At 43.5% G+C, this 17,622-nt stretch overlaps 2 protein-coding genes across 6 annotated transcripts in view; one reads left to right on the forward strand and one right to left on the reverse strand.

The window, feature by feature from the left end:
- The window catches only part of SLC5A11 (solute carrier family 5 member 11), a 342,594-nt gene that overhangs the window by 251,141 nt on the left and 73,831 nt on the right, over positions 1 to 17,622 (reverse strand). The window lies entirely within an intron of this gene.
- Positions 230 to 17,622, forward strand: part of LOC114584795 (rho GTPase-activating protein 17) — a 57,700-nt gene continuing 40,307 nt past the window's right edge. For 3 of the 5 annotated variants that reach the window (XM_028706913.2, XM_028706915.2, XM_028706916.2), the window contains exon 1: positions 230 to 596. In XM_028706913.2, the coding sequence (XP_028562746.2) occupies positions 544 to 596 (53 nt within the window). In that variant the 5' untranslated portion in view covers positions 230 to 543. The remainder of the gene's footprint in view (positions 597 to 17,622) is intronic. The other 2 variants (XM_028706912.2, XM_028706914.2) reach the window with 1 other exon arrangement.

Here is a 17,622-nt window from a genome sequence, read left to right on the forward strand (position 1 = left end):
GCCTCCCCTGCGTACTTTATCCTCACAACAACCCTGTGAGGTAGGAAGTGTCTCATGCACTCCCGCTCCCCGCTCGGAGAATAAGGAGAAAGAAGGCGCCTCCTCCGGAAACCGGAAATCTGCCCTCCTCGTCGTTCTCTTGCCTATAGCATACGAACATTCCTAGTCAAAATCGGAAGCCCGGGGTCGTTCTGCCGTCCGCTCTCTATGGTCTCTATCACGTGGCCGACGCCGGAGAAGCAGCAGCCGCCCTGCGTCCCGCCGAGTGGAGCAGGGCGGGACCGCAGTTTGCCCGCGGAGCAGCCGGAAGTGGCGGAGCCTTCCGGTGTGTGTGTGGGCGGGGGGGAGGGGGTGTGAGGTGCGACGCCGGCCCGGCGACGACGGAGAAGTTGTGAGGGAAGGTCGGTCGGAAGGTGTCGCCGCCGTTGCCGGTGCCCGGGCAAGGAGCGGGCAGGAGGAGGAGGAGGAGAAGCAGCAGCACGGACGGCGACGCCCCCCTCTCCCCTCCGCCGCCGCAGCCCCGCTCCCCTCGGAGACGCCATCATGAAGAAGCAGTTCAATCGCATGAAGCAGCTGGCCAACCAGACGGTGGGCAGGTGAGAGCCCGGCGGGCCGGGAACGAGGACGCGGGAGACACCTCAGAAATGCCCCCTCCCCCGAATCCTGGGAACTGTAGTTTGTTAAGGGTGCTGGGAATTGTAGCTCTTTGAGGGGAACGCTACCATTCCCTGGCTTCTTTTGGGGTTGGAAGGAGGGTTTCTCTAAATGAATGGTTATGTATGTAGCCAGTTCTGAGCTAGAGAAACAAATGGGCTGCTTTGGGATAAGCACCTTCCTCTGTTTCCCCCCCCCCCCGCCCCCCGCAGTACCGTAGATGAATTTCTTGTGTGTGAAGGACGGCCACCCTATACCCACTCAGACCTTGGTTTATCTGGGTTTTTAATGTTGACACTCACTAACATAAGACTCCAGGTTTCTAGGTAGGAGTATTTTCCCAGGCTTTCTAGGAAGGCTGGGAATTGAACCCAGGACTTTTTCTATCGAAAGCAGATGCTGGGGAAAGGGCTGTAGTTCGGTGGAAGAGCAGTTGCTGTGAGTGCAAAGGGGCCTAGGTTCTGTTCTCTCCCCCCCCCCCCCCACATCTCTCTGTAGGGCTGGGAAAGACCCCTCTCTGAAATCCTGGAGAATCATTGCTGCCAGTCTGTGTTGACAGTGTTGTGATAGGTGTGCCAGTGGTCTGATTCCGTATGAGGCATCTTCCGGTGCTTCATGCAACACTATTAAGTCCAGAGTCTTTCTCCTCATGCTTTGCCTTGCCAGCAAGTTGTGTTTCCTCCATGACAAACATCCACACCCAAAACAATGATAAATGGTTACAATTTCAAGCATGCGCTCTTGGAGGCATCTATTATTATTATTATTAGGTGCTATGGTGACGATTCTGCCGGCATACAAAGAGGGAAGGGCTCTGCCAATGGTCATTTTATTTAGAATCAGACCCAAGGAAACACAGGGAAAGAAAATGGAATGAAGTGTTCTTAGCATTACAGTGCAGTCCTTTTCATATCTACTTTTTCCCCCAGAAGATTTGGGGGGGGGAGGGCAAAGCCTCTTAAAAGTGCCCCACCTGGTTTTAAGAGGAAATGGCATTTGCTTTCTGTGTTCCTGCCATTTTTCGTGAGAGTGGTTCTTATTTGCTTTGAACCCCAGATGAAGGCTGGTGGTGAGCTAGGCTAGGTTAGGAAGAGAGGTTTATAGACATAGACGGCTACTGTCCTCATCCTGGTGATCTGCTTGGTTGCAAATGGCCTTTACCTCAAGTGTTCTAATTTTCAAATTTCTGATTCAGTGGATTTGGAAGACCTGATGTTTTGGCTGGCCATGGATCACCTGGTCTTTACTCATCCTTGGTCTTGTCTTTCCTTCTGTAGTTATGCTAATGAAAACCTACCTAAGCATGATGATGCAAAAAGGAGGAGGAAATGTTGTTACCTGCTTTCAACCTCAGGAGTAGGGTGGATGATTGTTATGAAGTATCACCAGAAGGATTTCCTTCTCTCACCAACAGAGGTTAGCTAAACAGAAAGTATTTCTGAGCCAGCTCATTCTTCCTCATGCACACGCCAGTCTGATCTTAATGATGAGCTGGAGAGCAGGGCCAATATTAAAGCTCAATTAGATTCAAATGGGTTCAGGTCAACCCAGTCCTAGGTCATTTAGGGCTTTGAAGGTCAGTATCAATCACTTAAACTGAGCGCAGAAACAGATTGATAACCAGTGTGATTAATGTAGAATTGGCATGATAGTGAGCAAATCTCGGTGCCCAATTCTGGGTCCAGTTGTAGCTTCCAAGGTCTATACAGTGGTACCTCGGGTTAAGAACTTAATTTGTTCCAGAGGTCCGTTCTTAACCTGAAACTGTTCTTAACCTGAAGCACCACTTTAGCTAATGGGGGCCTCCCGCTGCCACTGCACCGCCAGAGCACAATTTCTGTTCTCATCCTGAAGCAAGGTTCTTAACCCAAGGTACTATTTCTGGGTTAGCAGAGACTGTAACCTGAAGCATCCATAACCTGAATTGTATATAATCCGAGGTATCACTGTGGAAGAGCAGCCTCATGAGGAGAACATTGTTAGCAGCCCACCTCTGATGTAGCCAGTGCATGAGTGACTGAGGGTAGGCCTATCTTCTCCAGCTATGGCTGCAGTTTGAGAACTAAAGACAGCTTGGCCATCATTGCTACCTGAGCAGCAAAATAAGCACTTAAGCTGTGTTCTTGGTGGTTCCTGGAGCATGCAAGACATCATATTCTGTATGGTTAAGTGCTGGCACATTGACTCATGGGCTCACTTCAGTTTGGTAAATAAACTCTGTTTGGTGCCCAGACAACTTGATTGGTTATTTTAGAAAACACATGCCTGGTGAAATGGGGCAACCAGTGAATGCTTTGCTGAAGTGGGTTAATAATACTTCTGAAGTGATAATGTGTTGTAGTGAGGAACATTTCACTACTTTTGTTTTCCTGCAGCGTTGCAGAGATTGTTGGGTTCCCTTCTTCCACTACCTCCAGCTCACTGAGACGATAATCTGTTAGATCACACAAAATACTAATAAGGCAGGGTTGGGTGTGGGGACATGTTTGCTCAGGATCTCCCACCTGCAAGGTTGCACTGTGGAGAACATGCTTAGCTTACATATCAGGAAGTTCCTAGTTCAAATCTGACATCTGCTATGAACTTGCTAGGTGACCTTAGGCAAGTCTCTTTCAGCCCTTACTTATAACATGAAGTTGATAATACTAACCTTACCTTACAGGGTTGTTGTAATGACCAGAACAAGCCATTTAAATACTTCTAGTGCTTATTATCAGTATTATGCTTTGACATTCATTTTTAATAACAATGTCAACTAGTGGATTTATTTCTAAGCAACTTACTAATAAAGCAATTTAGAGTGTTCAAAAACTGAATGCAGGTATGGGGAACTGGGGCCAAATGCAGTCCTCCAGGCCTCTCTATCTGACTCTTGTGGCTCTGCTATGTCATGCTCCTTCCCGTGCCACATCCCCTTTCCAAAGGCCACTCCCCTTAGTAGCTGTCTGTGAGGTGTGGATGGGTGTCTATAAAAGCCTTTCACTTTTGTATAAATTGAAATATAGCCTACTGTGCAAAGGTAAGAGTCACACCTGTTGCTGCACCCACAGTGGCCCCTCTCATCATTGTCATATGGCCCCTTGGCTATGAGGAAATGGGCTGCTGAGGCTGAAAAAGATTCCCCACTCCTTAATGAATGCACTTATTTACTTATGCACTTATATACCACTTAATTATTTGCATTTACTTATTTACTTATGCACTTATATACCACTTAATTATTTGCATTTCTATGTGGTGTACATAAAAACAATTCACCAAAAATGGGATATTATTATTATTAAAATAACCTTTATTATACATCAGTTTATATCAATTTACTCATAACTTATAACGTTTATCTTAGACAATACATACCATACACACTACATACACTACGATATATACACACCCTAAACACTAACTTCCAATTCATCTCATTGTGCTATTTTACATTTGGTTAGTCTATATATGTTTCTTTTTTAGTTTTCTTTTTCCCATTTGTTATCAGGAAAATTTTCCTATATACTTTTGCTATATTTCAGAATGTAATTCAAGATTCATTCTAAATCTGCCAGGAGATTAACATTGTCACAGTAGTTTTTAAGATACTTTTTAAATATTATCCAATCTTTATTGACTTTCTGTACAGAATTTCCTCTTATTCTCCCTGTCATCTTTGGGACATAAAATTTTATTATAGAACTGTATACTTTCAGCCATCTTCATATAGGAATGTTATCAGTAGTATTATACCCGTATTACAGATAGAGGGGGCAAGGCAGGGAGAATTCGCCCAAGGCCCCCGCATGGTAGAGAAATAGAGGTAAAATATAAGCCACTTACTTCCTGGCTCTCAGCTCAGTGTCTTTGCCATTGTAGAACTTTACTTTTTTAAAACTATTGTGGCTCTATAGCTGCACTACCTGTTAAGATAAAATCATTCTGTCGCTGTTTTGTGCAGTTCAGATTGACTTCAGGCTGTTCAGGTTTAGTAAAGAACACAAAACATTCCCCTTGGAAAGAAAATTGAGGAAAACCTTCTTGAAGCCTCTGAGATAATGTGACAATATGAGTGGAGTGTACAGGTTTGAAGGTGACCTTTGACTGCAGCAATGTGAAGTTAGGGTGGGGTTCAGAGACCTTTGCTACAGTCACTGAGGAGCTTTTGCTATCAGTTTAATTTTATTGCAGGCATTCTCTGAGTGTACTTAGCAGTAGCTGTCAATTTGCATTCTTCTGCCGGACAGAGCATTATAATGCATGCTATCCAGAAGAGCGGTGCTCACTTAAAAATGCTTGTGCACTTACTCATGCAAATTACCACTAAGCATATTCAGAGATAAAGGAGGAACTTTGAAAGAGATTTTTCATTTATTTCCTGTTTCAGTTATAAAAGGAAGCACTTAATAGAAGTGGTGTTCTCTAGGCTCACCTGACTTACTGAAGTATGCAAAAGCATATTTCCCCAAAAGGGATAAATCTTCAGGTCAGATCTCATATTTCATTGGTTCCTAGTCATGATTTGAAAATTCCCAATGAATCTGAGCAGATTCCAGCTACCTTATTATTTGGACACTTTGCTCATAAAAATGACTCAAAGGAATTTGCAATACCTTGGCAGAAGATCACCTAGGGAATCCTATATACTCTGGTTTTTCTTGAAGGATGCTCATGATGATGATAAATAAAACAGAATATTCCTAGCACAATTTGTTTCACTTGAAAATAAATTATTAAAAATGTGTGCATATTAACATATGGAAGGCTCAGGGTCCTTAAACATGCTTCAAAAACAAACAACTGACCAATGCACAAAACTTGCCTGTTTCAAAAAGATACATCTAAAATATCTGCTGCTACGCTGCTTCTGGCATCAAATTCAAACCTGAATATTTTTTACAGAAATTATAACACATCTGAAATACATTTTGACATTTCTTCTTGGGAATAAAGAGTTCTCCTTTATGTGGCAACAATTGAGATGATATTTCTGCTACTGTTAGCTGACGTCCAAATGATATTGCTAAGAGGGCGTACTTCGTTGAGTCTAGAGAATTGTGATAGGAAGTTGACTCTTCCTCACTGGAACTTAGCATGCAATAGCATCATTAAAATATGGTGCCTTGTAAGGTAGTGGTGAGGATGCTGCTGCACCACGAAACATCTCAGATTCCCGAAATTTGGTGGGCACTTTCAGCATGTGACACACAATTTCTTAGACTGCTGGGAGGGTTTCCAGAATTAAATAAAGGTGGTACTACTAGTGTACTTTTTTTGTGGAAGAAGATGAGGTAAAAGGGTGTTGCCTGACATGCTTCATAGCTGATAGAATAATATTTGGGAGCTGTCAGGCTCTGATTTTGTTTGTATTCAGGCTCTATGAATAGGAACTGGGACTGTGCATCTCCTCCCGGTGTTTGACTTTAAATATACAACTAGGCTACATTCTCAAGCTACTGCAAGGGAGAACAGTTGACGGTCAGCTATGTTAAAACTTTGGCTAGAGTCGCATGCTTGCTTGGTATGACACTTAAGCAGCTTTCTTCATAACCTGACCTGCAGTTTAGCAGACCTGCTTTGCTTCTTTCTTCCATTTAATACTTGGGGTTAATGGAGATGGAGGGCAGGGCTCTTGTCTTAACCCTTATATCTACATAAGTGACCACTGTGAACAAATACATAATTAAGAGCATTGGGTGGTGTTCAACTAGGGTTTACTCTGCATAGACCCAATGAAGTTAGTGAACAGGACTAATTTGTGTTCATTCATTTCAGTGGGTCTACTTTGAGTAAACTTTAGTTGAATACTACTGATTATACTATTCTGAATTCACAGTTCAGAGACATGAGGATCTGAAAGAAAGGGGGTTTCACTGAAATGGGAAGTCTCTGCAAACTGTGCGTGTTGGTTTACACTGTAAGCCTTATATTTTCCTTTCTTATTTCCTTTGCTGTGCTTTATAAAGGCCGAATGAGATACAGGGGACTCAGGCTTCTTGACCAGAAGGGCACCTGTCCCCAGCAGAGCCAGCCCCAGTGTCCCTGCCACTCGCACTTGAACAGCCCGCTTGCCCCAGACAAAGGCAGCCAGGTGGTAGCCAAGCAAGGCTGCAACACTGACCCTACTCTCATACAAGCAGGAGTGGGGTCAGGGCTCTCTCAGCTTGCAAGGGCAGGCACGCTCTTCAGCCAAGCAGTTTAAAGAGGTGGAGGGAGGGCCAAACTGTATCAGCAACTTACCCATGCAGCTTGTTTCTCCCTCTGCCAGAGCAGAGTGTTATGATGGTTTCACCAGCAGTATATGTCTGGTGAAATTGCCGCTGCTTGAGTCCCTCTGCCTCCAGCTCCCAATTAGTTTGTTTACCCCTTTGGGCGCTGGAGGAAGAGGGGCTTGAGCAGTGCTGGTTTCACCAGACATATAGCACTAAGTGAAGCTGTTATCACGGTCTCCCCCCGCCCCCATTCTGGTCTTGGGCGATATATTGATATATCACCCAGTGCTATCTTGGAAGAAAGGTACGATGGACATTAGTTACTTAATTAAAAAATAATAAATGGGGGGGGGGGTTGGTGCCAATAGTTGGGGAGGTTGGAATCTTCATCAGGAAAAGAGTGAAGTTCTCTTGTCATCTCACTCTGTCAGCATTTGTCAGGTTTCATAAGATGTTTCTTCCTTTCCAAAGTAACTAGAACTTCACCTGCACCCCACCTCCCAGTTAGAAATTTTGTTTGGTACAGTTGCCTGGCAGGTGCTCCACTATCTATCCACATCACACATCTGCTTTGTTAGACTAAAACAGCCTTCTCAACCTTGGATCCCCAGATGTTGTTCAATTACAACTCCCATCATCCTTGACCCCTGGCCATGCTGGCTAGAAATGATCAGAGTTGTAGTCCAATAACAGGCTGGACTAAAACCCGCATGCCTTATTTCAGTTTTTGAGATGGCGCAGGGCTCCTTGGGTGAGGTAGCATGGCTCCCCTTAAATAAGTCTTTCATTGTTACAAAGCATGCTCGGGTTCTAAAGCTGCTCTATGCCTCCCAGTGTGATTCATAGTGTATAAATTTAAAGTTGGTCTAAGTCAATCTTCCTGACCTGGGTCCCTCCAGATGTTTTAGACTGCAACTCCCATCAGCCCCAACCAGCACTGCCATACTGGCTGGGGTTGATGAGAGTTGTAATTCAAAATGGCCGTGGTGGCTGAGGCTGATGGGAGTTGTAGTTCAGAGCATCTGGACACTCCCTACCACTGGTCTAAACTATGCTGTAAAAATGCTTCAGATTCCAAGGTTCCTGCATCAAATATGTAACTTCTTAGACTTTTCTTGTCCTTTGAGCGAGCTGGTTACAGTTTCCTTTACTCTTCCTGTTCTGTCAGTGATTTGAGAATGGAAAGAAAGCTTGGTTTGTTGGATCAGGCATTATTCCACGTTTCTTTTCTTGCTAGATTTACATCTTGCATTGTAGGCAGCAATCTGTCACTCAAGATGCAGTGTTCATTTCTGTGTACACTTTTCATTCCAGCCGATTAAACAGTCAGCAGAGAAGGCTTCTGCAACTGGATGAATCATTTCATTGTATTATACTACCTCATATATTAAGCCAGTAATGTATGATATTTTGCATTTCGATTTGAGTTGCTCCTGTACAAGTGCTGAATTAATGACAGTAATGTTAAAATCTTCTGCAATGCAGGAGAAAACTGAAGTTAATACGTTCGTTAATCTTCCACAGGCTCTGCTTCAAGAATGTTTTGAATCTGCTCCCAATTGAAACTCTGCTGAGCTTGTGAGGTTTGGCAGTAGTACAGTCTGGAATCTGATCCTGCCTGTGTGCACTTTTTTCAGCTCTATTTTTTTCTGATATAGAGCAGTCTGAATTTCTTCTGAAATTTCTCTGCATTTTAAGATGCAGAAGTTTACTTGGTTTAAAACTCTGATGGTTTTGTCCTGGCAGTGCCTTAGACTTGATTTATTGAGACTAGCAACCTGCACTCTTGAACTTTTGTTGTACCACTCATTAAACGATATCAAAAGCGAAACTACTTATTCTCTGTCTTATTGTCCTCGTACTTAGGGACAGGATTTTCCTCTGTCTCTGCAACAAAAGGCACTGAAGTTATCAACTTCTTAAAATGCAAAGCCCATGTTTCAGTAGTGGGACATATTTTCTGCTTCCACTTCCCCACCTACTTATGGGGATAAACATCTAGCCCACTGTACAGAATTGCAAGCCTTGTTGTGGGAAGATATGTGCAGCCAATGTATGTGCTTTGTGATCGTGTGCTGTACAAATCCTGAGTGGTGGTGCTTTGTGTTCATATGATGTGAAAACTCTGCTGGATTTAGCCATCTCCACTATTAGCATTAACAAAGCTTCTGGGGATGATATCACTGTGGTTGTTCAAGCCAGTTTAGGCAAGAGTGCTGTGTGTGATAATACATTCATAGGGTGGGTGTGTTCCATGCCATGCTGATTACTTTAATAAATTTACAACTAATAAGGTTGTTCAGTCTCTCTGACAGCTGCACTTCAGTGGCTTCTCGCTTTGTTCTAGAGGCCAGTCTGCCTGCCTCAACTTTGTGAATTGTAAACGTTCGGCTTGTGCTTTTACCAGCCAGCGATTTGATATCCCAAGTGCTGTAATCTCAGCCGGAGACCAAGGAGAGCCCTGTGTTAGTCCTGTGATGAGGCGCACAGGATTGAGAAACCAAAGACAAAGTTTTCAAATGACACATCAGTTGTTATGGCAAATTGTTCAAAGCAAAACAAAATATCAGGATTGTATTCTGTTCAGATTTGACATCTGAATCTAGGACTTTTGGGGAACTGTTAGATACCTGTAGTTTTCATCTGCTCAGAGCAAATACATCAAATGAATGAATAAAGTTTTAAGAAATCCATTTTTTAAGTGCATTTCTCTTTTAAAATTCTTTTGAATGGAATCTCAACTTAATGCAAACATATAGGGTTGGATCTAAAGGAAATTTAACTTGGGTCCCCTTGAAAACAATAGGACAAGCTGATCATGACACAATAAATCTATGCAGTTGTATGATGGTTTGATACTGACTGGCAAGTTGCCAAAGATGTCATCTGTTGATCCATTGGGGTGACTTCTATGTTTAGTCACCTCTTTTCCTAATTATAAGGGTGACATCCAATTATGTGCCTCAGCTAGCACATGGAGTTTCGCTTGTAAAATGCAACTTCCCCTCCCTTTCCCCCCTGCGCCCCGCACCTTCCCCAAATCATGTTCTGGTGTGGTGGGGGAAACCCCAGAACAGATTTAGGGGGAGAGGAAGTTTTGTTGCACAAGTAGAAATCCTTGCACCAGCAGAAGCACTTTGCTGGATGCCCACCCTAAGCAGCTGCATTTCCGCAGTTCGTGTGTGTTAAAAACCTGGGAGAGCAGAGGGAACTAGTAAGTGCGAAGCAAACCACTTTTGTATCATTAGGAGTGACCAAAGCAACTGACTTTGCATTGAATCACTTCCCTTTCAGGCTTCCTAACAGCCTAACTTAGGTGTATTTCTGAGAGGAAGTGAAACAGCAGCAAGCAGCCCATTAGCTTTTGACAGTACAAGCATAAATATTTGAGGAGGGGTTTCGTCACTGCTCTTCTGGGTGTTGATTTCACAAACTCCTTGAGCCAACAAAAACGTCTTCCATGCCCTAGATAAACATTCCTCACATTGCCCATCTATAAGCACCCCAGGCCTCTTGATTGAACTTTCCCAGGTGGAAAAATGTTACTAAATATTCAGCACTAGGACCAAATTTTATTAGTCAGCATCAGAATTCTTTGTGCGTCAACAGGGATGGTGAAGTGCCGAATTTATTCTTTCCAGAGGGTTTAGTATGGTACGGCTATCACCTCTCCTCTTTTCAGCTGAATTTGGGAAAACCACTTGAAGCATCTGTTGCGTTGAACTATTTCAATTGCTTTTGTTTGATTTGCTCATTGCAAACAACTGAAAGTCTGTAAATTTTGATAATAAACCTGATTTGCAATGGGTGTTGAATAATTTTGATTACAACTGTATAAGCGTTTTTTACCACTCTATGTTGTCTTCCATAAAAAACTTTGTCCTACACATTTTTAGTATATAACTTGTCTTAAGAAGCATTTCACTAATTATGAAAGGTCTTTTATACCTTAGCCAGAGAGAAGATGAGAAGATTGTTTGATAGCCTACTGTGACTAATTTACTTGGCACTTGGCACACTGAGTGTGTAAATGTATAAGTTGCGATTTGAGCAATACTGGTAAATGCCCCATTGGCACTTGCATGTTCCATTGGGCTGGATGCAGAAGGGATTGCTGGAAAAGTAAGGACAATGGCCTGTGTGCTTGACATTGCTCAGCTTGGTTAATAAGAGTGGCCAGAGATGGACTGACTGAGTGGGTGGTGGGAGTGGTAAATGCCTAATTGTGGGAACGTTTGGTTTCAGCATGTTTAAAGAGGCTGTAGTGAGACTTCCATTGAAAAAAACCAAACCTTCCCTTAATAACACCAGACTGGATAATTTCTTTCAAATCTCTAACATTGAATTTCTGGGCAAGGTCCTCAACCTGGGGCCAGTAGGCCACCAGAAATATTTCATGAATGAGACAAGTTGGCTAGATCAGGAATGGAGAACCTGTGGCCCTCTGCCCTTTAGCTGTTGTTTGATTGCCATTATCCCTGGCCATTAGCCATGCTGACTGGGGGACTGATGAGAGTTGTAGCCCAGGGCTGCAGGTTCCACATCCTTTATCTACAACAATTTCAGTCCAGCTCTAGGTCTGGTTTTATGAACAAGACAGCTTTGGCTGTGAACTACAGTGGAATTTAGCAGGGAAGGAACTGCATTATTGCTGGTTCTGCTTGACCACTCAGTGTTTTTCACTACTGTCAGCTATAGAACCTCTGGCTTTCAGAGGAGCAACAAAGGGCCGTTTGCAGAAGAACTTTTAAGCAGCCCCCCATGCTGCACATTGAAGTCCCAATAATTGGGTCTTCAAAGCACAGCAACACCTGGCATCACAGTGATGTGACTACAGGCCAGAAAAACTTCCCCACCCCTGAAGTAGCAGGTGAGAATAGGGAGCCTATAGTAAAATTCTTATTAGATTCAAAATCACAAAATAAAGCTGCTATAAAAAGGATTATCTTTTTAAAAAAGTTGTAGGCATGAAAGCAAACTTGAATGTGTGGGTGGTCTAAGACCTTTGAAAGTATTAAACCACAAAAACTCTTATTGCCAAAAGGATTTGGGTGTGGTTCCCCTCCTTCCCATGTTAGTTGCTGCTACAACAGCTCCACCTTGCACCTATAATTTTAAAATAGAAATGACGTCTTCATGTGCCAAAAGCTTCACTGGTGCTAAGTATTTATTCAGGAAGGAGTTCAGTGGCACATACTTGGCATTTACATCATCAAGCATTATGTAGGCAGCTGGCTGGATGTGAATTTTGGTCTACACATATTTGATTTGATATGATATTTGTATAAGGCCTTTCCAACAACAAGTGTTGAGCTCAAAGTGGCTCACAACAATCATAGCATTCAAACAACAAGCATTGCAGTCACTGTAATATCAAACACATTAGCATAAAAATCAAACAACAACACATTCATCAAAACAATTAATACAGTTCAATAGTGATAGTTATTCAAAATATCAGAAAGAGCTGTTGAGCACCAGCCCTGTGCTGGATCACATCCCCTCTCTGGAAAGGGGCTTCTTTGCTCAGTGCAGCAGGCAGCACACTCACAGGCAGTAAGATCTTGACTTCTTTTTTACCCTGTATGGGTCCACAGGTGTGCCTTCAGGTGGGAGCTCTTGGAATGGGTCTTGATGCAGCTGGCGCAGGTATGTGTGGGTGTGACAGTCTACGTGGGGTCAGGAGCAATGACCCCTCTTGGGCTCAGCTTCCAGCTGCTCCAGCAGCCAGAAGGTCATCAGGAAATATTGAGGAAGGTTTCCAAATCCCAAAATGGGTTTGTTTGTCTAGTGTGACTGTGTTCCACCTCTGCTGTCAGAGGCATTGTGCCTCTGAATACTAGCTGCTGGGGATCACAAGTGAGGAGAGTGCGGTTAGACTCTTGTCTAGAATGCTGGACTACATGGTCCCCCCTTGGCCTGATCCAGTAGTCAGGTTCTTATGTTCTTTTGCAGCTGTTGCCTTGACTGAAGTTCCATTTACTGCAGTTCCGAATCAACTAAGGCTGTCAAAGCACCTTCAGGTTGTACGCAATGTGTTTTCTTCAGTTGCAGTCATGGTTTCCCCCCCACTTACACCCCTCAAGACTGTGAAATTCTGTTCTCAAAATTGCATTTGGAATATATGTTCCACTGTACATGTTTCTCAGGATGGCAGGGCATTCCGTCGTACTCACAAGTGGCCCACAAACTGGGTGAGATCATAGGCTTGTAAGCAAGGAGGAGTTTCCTGTGACAAATCACCCGCCTTGCAATGGCCTGTGGTGCCGTCAAAATAAAACACAAGGTTTTTATGGTTGGGAGACTTTGTCCTGGATTTCAGTATGGCTTTTAGCAGAAAGTGAAGAACTTTTACAAAGCAGGCCCTTTCATATTAAGATTATGTCAACAGGAGAAACATAGGAAGCTGCCTTGTTAGACCACTGAGGCCTATCTAGCCCAGTAGGTGTCTGCAGCTCTCCAGGGTTTTGGAGAGGGATCTTTCCTTAGCTGTACCTGGAGATATCCAGGATTGAACCTGGCACTTTCAGCATGCAAAGCAGGTTCTCTGTCACAGAGAAAGAACCTACCAGAGTTGAAAATAGCTCAAGTAACTTTTTGAAATTTTAATATTTTGCCTGTTAATAACTGTGAAGTCTCTTTCTCTGCGCATTGCCATAAACTAGGGCACAAGACAGCCCTTCCATGTGTGGGTCAGGAATTGCAGGCATGCAGATGTCCATAGGGCAGTTCCTGCCTATGGGGAAGGGACGCAGTCGGTGCCAGGCAGGAGGTTCTTGCAATATGCTCTCTATTTCAAAAGTAGCTTGCTATGCAGTACAGAGGCTGCTGGCCAAGTCAAAAGCCCCATTGAGAGCGTAGAATTGTGTGCTGTTCTGGATTGTGGGCCAATTGTTTGGAGTGCTCAAATGACCAGTCATAAGAGTCTGCTCCTGAAGGGGTTACCTAAATCCTCTCACGTATTGGGAAAGAACACTCCCTGGTTTTAATAGATTTTAGATACGTATATAGTTTTAATTCTGCCAGTGTTTAATTGGTTTTTTTAGTTATTGTTTTTTCAATGCTTATAGCAGTTCTAATTTTTATCTGTAAGCCAAACTGAGTCCTGTTGAGGAAAAAGGCAGGGTATTAATCATACTCATAATCATTCTCTTTGTATTTGTATCTGTATCTGTTGATGCTTCAGGTAAGTCTTCAAAGCAGGATCCAATAAGCTAAGGAGCACATATAAATAAATGAGACAGAAGAAGTATTTCCCTCCCACTATTTTACTCATCATGTGCACCTGAATCTTGCACTGCATGCTTTAATGTGCAATACAGTGGAACCTTGGTTCTCAAACTTAGTCCGTTCGACTCCCGAAACCATTCAAAAACCAAGGCACAGCTTCCAATTAGCTGCAGGAGCTTCCTACACTCAAGCAGAAGCCATGTCAGACATTCGGCTTCCAAAAAAACGTTCAAAAACTGGAACACTTACTTCTGGGTTTTCAACATTTGGGAGCCAAAACGTCCGAGTACCAAGGCGTTCAAGAACCAAGGTACAACTGTATAAAAATCAGGGTGGTTCACGAGAGAGAAAGAGTTCCATAATCAGGACATAGCTGACTTCCCATGGTAAGCTTAAGGTTGTGAGAAATGGTCTCTTTAATTTTATGTTGTGCCACGCCCTCGTTTTATATTATGTCACATCCCCTCTATGGCTGGCACCCCCAGTGCCCTCTCAAAATTCAGAATGAGCCCACTAGTCTAAAAGGGCTGCCTACCTTTGTTCTACAGGGTGTACAAACTAGTGTCGTCCTTGTGTGTATCCTGTTGCTAAGCAGTATCAAAATAGGCAGGAGCTCTCAGTGACAGAATGCTGGGACCAGATGGGGAGCCTGAAGCAAAATGGTATTTTCTGGATGACATTCTCCAACCCTGGCAGCGTCCCTGTTTCAAACAAGAGGCCTCTAAGGTTCCATTTTCAGTGCTTATCTAAGCATAAATGGAAGTTTGATCATATGCAAGGCAAGTGCATAACCTGCCTGTGTTTTACCATTTTATAAACCAATAAAAGACTCAACTTTTTTAAAGTTGACAAAACGCAGACATAGCAAAAATGAGAATTCCCTAGACATGAAAATATCTGGTAGGCTGAAAGGCAGGGGTATCATTGTTAAAATTAAAATAGGTAGCAAATACAGACAAATGACACATCACCTGTCAAATGCAAGAACCCCCTGGAGCTATGGGATGCAGCTAGTAGCCTCCTGACCACACTCCAGTTTTGTACCCAGGAGGAGCAGACAGGACCGCCTCTCTTAACTGTGTGCATGAGACTGGCTGGTTAAGGCTTTAGCTTGTTTGTGCTGGTAGCACAGAAAGTACAATTAATCGGTTTTAGAGATCAGAATAAAAGAGAAATGGGAGGACAATCTGGGTTGGTGGTAAAGGAAATGGACCTGAAGCTCATTACATCTTATAATTTTCCGGGGAGGGGGTTAGAGTTGTGGGTACCTTTTCCATCTTCACAGCTGTGCGGTCCCCAATCTATCTCTAAACACAGATGTGCAGCTGACAGCAAGGAAAGGCCATTGACAGAGTGGGAGGGAGCATCCTGTGTCCATACTCATGCACATCCCAAGACACCTGAACAGCATTACAAGCCTCTTGTTCCCGGGTGTCTGAATCCATGAGCAAAAGCAGTCCATTAAGGGGTGGCAATACATATGACACAACTTTGTCGCTGGTCCAACTTCCACTTCCACATAACAGCTTGCCTACAGTGACTGGACAGAATCACTCTATTCTTTATCCAAACGATTTGGCTGGCATTGAAAGCATTTGGATAACTATGCGAGTGTCTGCCTAAACTGCCACTGATCTGAGAGTACATGAGCATTGAGATAATCTTGAGGATTAGTTAACAGAAGTTAACTATCCAGGAGCTTTGCTGTACTTGCAGCATCTGAAATAGGAATAGAAATTTTAAGCAGTGTTAAAAACAGCACATTATCTGATTACTTCCTGGGAGCTAGTGTAGATGGCTAGAGCATGGATATGGCTTTTGGGTCGCATTGTGATAGCTTTTGAGGGCTGGGGCTGGTGGGAGTTGCAGTCCATGCTGCTGAATACCAGTTGCTGGAAACTGCAGGAGGGGGAGAGTGCTCTTGTGCTCAAATCCCACTTGCAGGTTTCCCACAATTATCTGGTTGACCACAGCAAGAACAGGACACTGAACAAGATAGGCCATTGCCCTGATCCAGCAGGCTCTTGTGTTCATCATGGAAATCTAAGTTGGGTCTGATGGGAGTTGTGGACCAAAATATCAGGAGGGTTTAGTGAAGGCTGAAATAGATCTTTCAATTAAAAGTTGGGGGAAAGGGAATGGTGTTTCATACTTTCTTTAAAACTTGTAGGAGCCAGCCATATTTAATTTTGGAAAGGAATTCCATAAGGTGGGAGCCACCACTGAGAACAATCTGCCTCCCTTGGGAAGCTTGGCTGCCTCGTTTGTTAATGTCTTTTAGGTACCAAGTGAGGGCAGTCCTGCTTCCTTTGACTTACCCTGAGGTTTGGCACAAGTTCTGTTCATTGTCATACTTCTGAGCACTTTTTGAGTTGTTGGTCTTGAACTTGTGCTGCATTTTTATTTTAGCCTTTTTATTGTTTTATAATTGTACTGTGATCCCCCTTATGGATTCAACAAAAGGAAATACTTTTAAACAAATGAAAATGATATTTCTAAATGCACACCATGTGATACGGTCTTAATTCCTAAGCCATCTCTTGGGCCATCCCCAGTGGTAAGGGGAAGGTTTAAAGCCCCGCCCTTCTTCTGTCTTGCTAATTCAGAGGGTTTCCTTGTGCTTCTCCTCATTGCTAGAGAAAAAATCCCAGCCTTAGCATCCCTAGACAGCTGGTGCCGCATAGGATGCACACAGACCAATATTTCTGAAACTCTGGCAGTAAAGAGCTTTGGTCATTTTAACCAACAAAGACAAAGGATCTGAAGCAGCTCTTTGTGGCAGATTTGTAATATTTGCCGGAGGGGGGAAACCAGCCCCTTAAAGTTATGGAGCCTCTTTGTCTTGGCTTCTGCACAAAGCTGCAAATTTTTCCATGTCTTCCTCCACCCTGGCCTGGCAGCCAGTCCAGCCATTGTGCTATAGAAAGTGAGCAGGATGTATTGGTAATGCAGCCTCTAGTCTCCTGGCTCACTGTAAAGCTAGTTTCCCAAGGCTAGGAAGCCTTTCTGAAGCAGAAAACAGAAATACCTCATCTGCCAAAGAACTGCCAAGCCATGGAAACTCAGGGCCCAGAGTGGCTTCATGGATGTGGCTCTACATTGCTGTAACTTCTCTGGAGTTTTGGGTTCCTTTCCTTTCATCACCTTTAATCCCTCACTCAAGGTTCAAGAGTTGCGGTCGCAGTTTGCAATTTGAAAGTGGAACTTGAGGGTTGTATCCAAAAGCAGACCCACTAAATGAATGAACCTAAGTTATGTCCATTAAATTCATTGGCCTTCCTCTGAAGAGGACTAGCATTCAATAACAACTCTGAGTCACAGTTCTTGGTCTCTTCTAATATGTGTCAGCATCAGATTTTCTTTGTACTTCCTTGTTGGCCACCAGGGACTATTTAATTCCCACCCTCGCTTCATCACTTGCCCTACTTCTTAGTTTAGCCTCCGTCAAAGTTGAGCCTGTAGAACAGGACTTGGAATTCCTTCTGACCAGGAAATTGCCCTTCCTGGTGTTCTGTTTCCCCCCATCATACTTCCAGCTCTGGCT

The sequence above is a fragment of the Podarcis muralis genome, chromosome 14 (assembly GCF_964188315.1).
Source record: "Podarcis muralis chromosome 14, rPodMur119.hap1.1, whole genome shotgun sequence".
NCBI lineage: Eukaryota > Metazoa > Chordata > Lepidosauria > Squamata > Lacertidae > Podarcis > Podarcis muralis.